The sequence below is a fragment of the Cucurbita pepo genome, chromosome LG17, assembly GCF_002806865.2.
Source record: "Cucurbita pepo subsp. pepo cultivar mu-cu-16 chromosome LG17, ASM280686v2, whole genome shotgun sequence".
NCBI classification, from domain to species: Eukaryota; Viridiplantae; Streptophyta; class Magnoliopsida; order Cucurbitales; family Cucurbitaceae; genus Cucurbita; species Cucurbita pepo.
In genome coordinates, this window is record NC_036654.1 from 2,711 (window position 1) to 11,428 (window position 8,718).

At 30.4% G+C, this 8,718-nt stretch overlaps 2 protein-coding genes and 3 non-coding genes across 5 annotated transcripts in view; 2 read left to right on the top strand and 3 right to left on the bottom strand.

Annotated features, from left to right (window-relative positions):
- The first annotated feature begins 1,974 nt into the window (after positions 1-1,974).
- TRNAC-GCA lies at positions 1,975-2,046 on the top strand. The gene has a single exon. It is a non-coding gene; the product is annotated as a tRNA-Cys (tRNA).
- A 2,002-nt stretch (positions 2,047-4,048) lies between these two features.
- On the bottom strand, positions 4,049-6,337 carry LOC111779057. Its single transcript, XM_023659113.1, has one exon. It carries the CDS (start codon positions 5,751-5,753, stop codon positions 5,658-5,660), a length of 96 nt encoding a protein of 31 aa, XP_023514881.1. The 5' UTR covers positions 5,754-6,337; the 3' UTR covers positions 4,049-5,657.
- On the bottom strand, positions 5,140-5,213 carry TRNAD-GUC. Its single transcript has one exon. It is a non-coding gene; the product is annotated as a tRNA-Asp (tRNA).
- Positions 6,338-6,716: 379 nt separating the features above from the next.
- On the top strand, positions 6,717-6,788 carry TRNAT-GGU. The gene has a single exon. It is a non-coding gene; the product is annotated as a tRNA-Thr (tRNA).
- Positions 6,789-8,595: 1,807 nt separating this feature from the next.
- LOC111779093 (sodium/hydrogen exchanger 2-like) overlaps positions 8,596-8,718 on the bottom strand; it is a gene marked incomplete in the record, with an annotated part of 5,946 nt that continues 5,823 nt past the window's right edge. The window contains 1 exon segment of the mRNA XM_023659157.1: positions 8,596-8,718.

The following is an 8,718-nucleotide window of genomic DNA, read 5'->3' on the forward strand; positions in this document are numbered from 1 at the left end:
TCTCAGGTATATCAAGATTAAGTCTCTGGTTCAGATTTCGTCGACCAATCCTTCCTAATTCACATCTTTGTTGAAAGAATTTCTTTTGTAATTCCTTACATAAGGATTCAGAAAATACCGGATCTCCACCTACACAAGAAAATTGTTGATAAAACTCCAAAATGGCATTTTCTTTTGATCCAATTTTTTTTTTCTCCTTATCATTCAGGAAAGACAAAAAAATTTCAGGGTAGCAAACATTCTCGAGAATTTCTCTTAGATTCGAACCCATAGCTGATGATAGAACTAGAATAGATATTTTCTGTTTCCTACTCACACGAGCCCATATCCTTGCTTTTCGATCAATCTCTAATTCTAATCTTCCTCCCCAATCAGATATTATGGTGCCGGTATAGACCGAAATTCCGTTATGGTCCAATTCTGACCGGTAATAGATACCGGGGCTTTGCAATATTTGACTGATCACAATTCTGTATAGTCCATTTACTATAGAAGTTCCCAGGGAATTCATTAGAGGAATGTTTCCAATAAAAATTGTTTGTTCTTGCATATCCCTACGGGTTTTCCAAATTAATCCTGCGGATACGTATAATTCAGAAGAATATGTGAGTGATTCATAGACAGCATCTCTTTCTTTTATCAATGGTTCTACCAATTTATATGTTTCCACAAATAATTGAAATTCAATTTCTTGATCTGTATCTTCAATTTTTGGAAACTTAGAAAGTTCTTCTGTTAAGCCATGATCAATGAACCTACAAAACCCTTCAAATTGTATCTGATTAAACCCAGGTATTGTAGACATTCTCTCATTTCCACCCCCAAGCATTTTTTTTATTTCCCATTTATAAAAAAAATCCCATTATTTGCTTATTCATCATCAAATGGATCGATTTAGCAATGATGGAATTTAGATTATGTTTACTGAATCACATGAAATTTTACCTAACTTGATAGGTGTAATAGATGTAATGCATCAAATACATATGAACGTAGGAATAAAGAGCCTTTGATACTTAAATTGGAATTTGCAACAACTACAAATGAAATACAAAGGAATTGGTAAATTCTATTTAGACTTATGGAGTTTTGTATAGAATATCTATATCAAAACAAAAGTGAGTCCATTTCTACCATTATTATGATATTCCAATCCGATTGGGTACTATAAATAGATTCGGGATTTGATCTGCAGAAACAATATACAATTTTTTTTGTATTTTTTTAACAACATGTAACTTTTTCGTAGATTCCACTGTTAAAAAAAAATTCGCATAGAAGAGAGATATTTTACCTATACCTATATTTTTTTTAGTAGAATTCATAGAATCCGATTGAAGTATGTATGAAGACTTGTATTTATTAATATAATAAACATGTGCAGATATATATATAGTTATATATATCTCCTCCTTTATTACAGTTCTATGGGGGACACGTACTCTATCCAATTTTCTATTTAATGATAATGAAAAAAAAAAATTGTAAAAATGGAATTCTGAACATTTCCTATAAACATCTTATATAGATAAGATACCCAATTAGATTTAGATAATTGTAATCATTTATGTTCTGGGGTTTACATATACTAATAATCGCTATTATAATTTTCATTAAGAAGGATTTTTTTATGGTTATGGAAACGAATCAATACGGATGGATTAGTAATGATTAGTTATGTATCAATTTTTATTTATTTAGGTAAGGTATCAATTTTTGGATTGTTTTCTTATATCATTAGGGAAACCTAATTTTCAATTTTAATCCAAGAATCATTTATGAATTCACAGTCAATTGTTAAAGTTAACGGTTCCCATTTGTCTCCTTAATTTTTGCTTTTGTGACTGAAAATCCACATTTTTTTTTCAATAGAAAAAGAAAGTAAAGTTTTTCGGTTTTTAGTTTTAGATATTGTGTGTTGTAAGATACTATCAATCGAAGAGATAGAGCCAATACAATATTTTGTATCGGTTTGGCGGCATGGCCGAGCGGTAAGGCGGGGGACTGCAAATCCCTTTTTCCCCAGTTCAAATCCGGGTGTCGCCTCATCAACAAACAAAAGAATGGAAATACTTTCTGCTATTTTGCTGATATAACTTTATCATTTTTTTTCCAGGAGAAGAAAAAAAAAAGCAAGCCTCTTTATATTTGCTTGATTCTAAGCATCGGTGGGGTTCTGTAAAATGCTATACATCCTTGCGTCTAGGTTTCGTTTCAAGAATTTAGTAGAGTAATGAAAAATAATCGTTAAATCTTGATATGATAACCCTTCGACTCCGAATGTGGTGTCTACTGATTGGGTCTTGAATTAGGGAATCGAATTTCATTTTGAGTTACGGAAAGGAGGAAGATACTTTATATATGGACTCATGAAAGTATCTGAGTGCTCGAGCATTCAATCACTATTATATTGAATGGATAATTGGCTTTTTTTTATTTGAATCTTAAAAAAAGGAACTTCTTTCTTTTCGATAAGCTCTAGCATGTAATAGGTCATCCCATCTCCCGATTGTCTCTATGAAACAATCGGGAGACAGTAAAGATTAGATCAAATGAGAAAGGAATAATAGGGGTATGCGATAGATAGTGATCTATGTTGATTGACTATTTTTATACTCATTTTTTAATGTAATGAAATGCAGGACAACAAAAGAAAGACTAGGTCTTATTATTCCTACATGGTACTAACACTCCTTTGATACTTCCAAGAGTTTCTCTGCCTCTTTTATTTATACTTAATTTTTTCGATTATACTAGAAATCATATAATAACTTGTTATAATTCGATTTTTTGGATTGTTTGATCAATGGTGTTGTGCCCGAATCTCTTTTTGACTATGCGCTAGTGATTCCACTATTATTAGTGAATAATAATTATTAGTGAGCAATTATGGAATAATTCTTTTATATTCATAGAGATAGGGGACATAATTCACATGGATATGGTAAGTCTCGCTTGGGCTGCTTTAATGGTAGTCTTTACATTTTCTCTTTCACTCGTAGTATGGGGAAGAAGTGGACTCTAGAAGTACTACTAATTGAAGAATCAAACTGTATCGATTGTTTTTGGTTTATTTTATAGATCATTCTGCAAAACTTTTTTTCTTTGATTTTTTTTGAACAGTAAAAAAAAAAAAAATAGTTCTGATTATAAGTTTTTAAGTGGATACATACTTTCGACACGAAAGAACATAGACATAGTGGTTGTCCAATGAGATACTCCGCATAATAATCTACTACTTCATAATAAGATAGTACCTCGGGGTAGCCACCCACATATTACGTGCTTACCACTTGTTTTATTTATTATTCTTAGTATTTTAGTTATTTTCAAAATAGGATTTCTGCTTGTTTTATCGAACTCATTTCATATCATGGTTCAAACGTTAAAGATGGGGTTTACTAATTCTTTTCGAAATCCGAAGATAAAAAGTTCCTACGGAACCGAACCCCTGGATCATCTGTCAATTGCTCAATCAATTACTTCTTTTGAATGCTAAAAAAAGGATTAGTGGCCTTTCGATTATTTCATTTCAGATTCATTGGAATCAACATGAATTATGAAGCAAAGAAATAGAATTGGGCCACGATGTATATTATATTAACATTACATATATGTAATTGATATGATATCTCTATATAAATAGAAAGATATATATTGTAGATTCATCTATATTCAAATTGATCTATATTCAACCTCTATTTTTATAGAGTACAATTTTATACACTTCAATAACAATAAGAGATAGTATGGTAGAAGGATTCATATATTTCTTTCTACCATACTATCGGATCTCATAGAATACTTCTCTCGTAGAATACTGATAATTCTAGTCCGCCAATTTCATTTAAGACGCGAAATTGGAATCCTTGTGATTTTTCTTATCTTCAATCATTGATAAGAACAAAAAAGTCAAGATTAATTCAAATTAATCACTTTGACTGATTGTTTTTACGTATATTATAAGTAAAAAGGCGGTAGGAACTAGAATGAACAGTGCAGTAGCAATAAATGCGAGAATATTTACTTCCATAATCTCATCGTTTCATTTTTTATTCGCAATAACTCGGGATTTAATCCCATAGAGATGATAAATGTTTCGCTTGTAAATTCAATGGGCTGCATTGCATCTCGATGATATCGAATCGTATTAAAATATCATGAATAACAATATCGGAGCTATCAAATCGATTCATCGTCGAGAATTGAATAGTATAACATAGGAAGATCTTTTATCCATACCGAATTCAAACAAAATGGGATTCCTGATGCAATCAAGAATTTCTGTACTTTTTTTTTATTTCTAATTTTTTGCATTCTTTCTTTTCTATAATCTACTGCCCTCTTGTCCAATGCAATTATCTGATGAAGTCTCATCAGACTACCTTTACCCTCACATTGTTTATAAACAAACTCAAGCAAACAATAGCAGCGAAATTCAAAAAAGGAAAAGGAGGTAGGTTCGAACTAAACTCCTTCCTTTTTTTGTACTGATCAAATCTTCTTAAAAAAAAATAATTAAACTAAACTTAAACTTTCAAAAATTATTAATTCCCTCACTAAGACAGATAGATGGGGATCCTTGTTTGTATTAATATCCTCTTTCCTTGAATTAGTAGTGGGACGTATATATCAAAAGTTAAGTGTGAAATTTGAATGAGATAGATTATTTCAAATTCAAATTAGTAATTGAATTTACTAATTGAGGTTACACAAAATCGGAGCCTGAACGTATATATTTTGCTTTAAGACGAAAAATTAGATCATAGTTTACTATGTACAATTTTTTTTGTATCGTCCAAATTCCCTTTGTGTATGTGCTTCCCGGAAACGTATAGTACTCTATTCCATTACAAAAATCGGGCGTAATCAACTAGACCCAGTACGGTATTCTTTCGAATCCGGAATATGATGCTACCAATAATTGCGGTAATTCACATATGGCACATATGGCTTTCTCCCATCAATCAATACTCGTTGAAGAAATGGAAATTTCCCTATTTTTTTTTGATGAAAAATGTGGAAAAAAAATAAGAGAGATCCCGTTTGGAATAAAATTAAGTTATGTTATTTGTTCTCTCTTTCACAGGAAAGAAAGAGATGAATTGATGTATTTTTTTTTATTGGATTTGGATCCATCGGGACTGACGGGGCTCGAACCCGCAGCTTCCGCCTTGACAGGGCGGTGCTCTGACCAATTGAACTACAATCCCGGGGAAATAAAGTGTACAACATATGTTGTTGATTTAATTTCCTTCAAACCTTTCTATGTAGATTTTTGATTCGAATTGTCATATTTTACCAGACAGAGACGCGAGTAATAGATTGATATGCGCGGAGACATGTACTTTAGTGAGAGGAGCATGGATTAATAGTCATTTTTTCGTTATTGTCAAATTGATTGATAATCAATCTGTCAATCAATAAAAAAAGAGTTTTTTTTATTCTTTCATATCAAGCATTTCTGTCGAAGGACAAATGGGTTATATCATTTTATGGTGGATCCGCGAATTATTGGGCCGAGCTGGATTTGAACCAGCGTAGACATATTGCCAACGAATTTACAGTCCGTCCCCATTAACCGCTCGGGCATCGACCCGGGAAGAATCAATTCCAAGCTTATTGATAATCCATGATCAACTTCCTTTCGTAGTACCCTACCCCCAGGGGAAGTCGAATCCCCGCTGCCTCCTTGAAAGAGAGATGTCCTGAACCACTAGACGATGGGGGCATACTTGCCCGACTGCCATCATACTATGATCATAGTATGAATAGTTTTTTGAAATTGTCAATATAAATATAATCGACTAATATGATGCAATTCGAAGGATTTTTCTGTCTTTCATTATTCCATAGAATTTTTTGATTTGGGATTTATATTTATGAATCGTTCATTCTAATCACTATTACCCATATAATTCTATATAGAAATTCTTTTATTTGAAATTGAATTGCATTTTTTTTTTCTTTATTAAAAAAGAAATAATATACATAAATTTTACAATTTGAATATATAGTTATATTAATTACATTATAGAATATCAAATGAAAATAGTGGTTTAGTAGTGATTAGAAGAAACGTCTAAAAAATGAAAAAACAAAAAGAATAAATATTCGAAAAGAAAAAAAAAACTATATTATTATTTTAGTTAAATAATACGAAGGCTAGTACCCTTCGGGAAGTGATTGGTTTGCCATATGCTATAAACGGGATTAAACTCAATTTCTCATACTTTCACTCATTGATTCACTCATTGTTAAGATTCGGTTAGGTAGGTATATTTCGATCTCACACTAAGCCAAGAAATTCAAAAACGATAAATTTGGAATTCTGGGGAAGAGAGGGATAGGGATCAACAAGTTATTGAAAATTGTTTTTCTCGCCAAGTCGAATTGCTTTATCAATGATTCGGTGAATGGATCTATATTCAATTCGTGGGTGTACATGTCTCAATCAAATGAATTTCGTTAGGGTGGGGCTCATCAATTTAATTAGGATCGGTCTTATGATGAAACAATTCATTGCATTGATCAAATCCAATATCAATAAACCATTTTACCTATACTCATTAGATAAATCCAATTTTTCGTTCCTGAATGAACGACTATGTGGATAAGATATATTTATGTACATAAATTATTATTTATAATTTATAATAATTATATACACTAGACTCATCGTGGCTAGTGGCTTATTCAGAAATTGAATCAAATAGGCCTTTTTAACTCAGTGGTAGAGTAACGCCATGGTAAGGCGTAAGTCATCGGTTCAAATCCGATAAGGGGCTTTGGCTTTTTTCATAAAACTCCAGCCGTAGTATTCATATTTGATTGAAGGTAGAATAGACGACATATTTTTTTTTTGTAATAAAAAAAGTAAAAACCGTATAATTTCATTCAATTATAAAAAAGTTCTCTTTAATTATAACAAGTTATTATTATAATGAATAATATAATAGTAATTATAGTTAGAAACTCTAAATTGAAAATTATCTAGTGGCACATTTGTTTATTATTTTGATTCTAGAATTTCTAATTCTATAATTTCTATATTCTATAGAATATAGAAATTCTATTATTTTAATAGATTCTATTCTAATCCTTAGAATAGATTCAAATAATCTATCATGATTCTAATGAATCATGATAAGTCGTTTCCTTGAATTCCAAAATATTGTTATTTTCCATTATTCCAATCAATTATAAAGATTCGAAAAAAAAAAAAATAAAAAGTAAGTGGACCTAACCCGTTGAATCATGACTATATTCACTATTCTGATATTCAAATTCGATAAGGATTAAATTAGAACAGTGGATCTTTTTTATTTCATTTTCATATTTATTTGGTCCACACACAGGAATCTGTCGATATTTCCGATTAAATCCTCTTGTTTGTAGACGTTCTATAGGAAAAAATTGCTATTTCCCTTTCTCCACAGAGAAACGTTTATTCCAAGTCACAACATAATATTTTCATATTGATATTGTTGTTCCAACAATGTGACGAAGAATAGAAACGAGAACGATACTTTCATTTACAGTATTGAGTTCATAATATTGATCTAGGTCAGGTTATGGACCAATAAAAAAATGATTTTTATATTCGAAACCCATTAGAAAGAAGGGACAGTAGAAATCATAGAGAAATGATAGACTCGAAGGCCCTGAAAATGCTATATATCAATAGTTATCTAACAAGACAGGAGCAAATTCATTGGTTGATTATTTTTTCTATATAATTTAATAAGTTTACTTTCACTTAATATTAAGAAATGATTTTTATCCATCACTAAATACAGCTCAACAAAATTGTTTCAGAAGCTGTTTAATAATTTTTCTTAATTTCTTTCCTGAAATTATTTTTTTAAAAAAAAAACAAAGAAACGGAAAGTATGGAGAAGTTTTTGTGTGGACATTTAAAGCATGTTTCTAAAAAATTAAAGATAAATTTATAAATAAATAAATAAATAAGTAATTTTGTCTAAATTTTAATAAATACAAATTAAAAGTTGCGGGGATCGGGGATGATTAAATGATGCTCAACTCAATTTATTTAATTAAATAATTTTAGATTTGGATAAAAGAGGGTGTTTTATTTATTTATTTATTTATTTATTTATTTATTTCCCTGAAATTTAAGTTTCAAAGTGTATAATAAGGGTAGTTTGGTTGGTTAACTAGAAAGATAGTAGCTTGAAGGAACATGTATTATAATATAAAAAAAGGGACCTCATACTTTACCCCCAACAAATTAAATTAGATGACCTAATTATCTGAAATGAGAAAAATTGGGTTCCTAATTCAGACATAAAACAAGCCTACAATTTATGAGTTTAAGAAATTTATAAATACCACCATGAAAGTTTGTAGGGTAAAGTTGTAATTTAACCGAAAAAACAAAAATAATAGCAAAAACAGAAGCTCATATTAGATTGAAATCAGCAAAATTTTACAGAAACTAATCTCCCAAAAAAAAAAAAAAAACTTACAAAATTCACAAAAGCTCACCAAAACTCTCACCCAAAAAAAGGGGAAAAAATAAATAAAAAAATAAAAAAACTCACATCCTTGTTAAGCTATACACAACAACCAAACTTTTTTTTTTTTTTCCTTTATCATCTCTCTTTCAAACCAACCTGAATTCAACCACAAAAAGCAAAATCCCTCAAACCCCAAGCCAAAACACAGAAGTGTGGAAAGAAATGAAAAAGTAAAAAG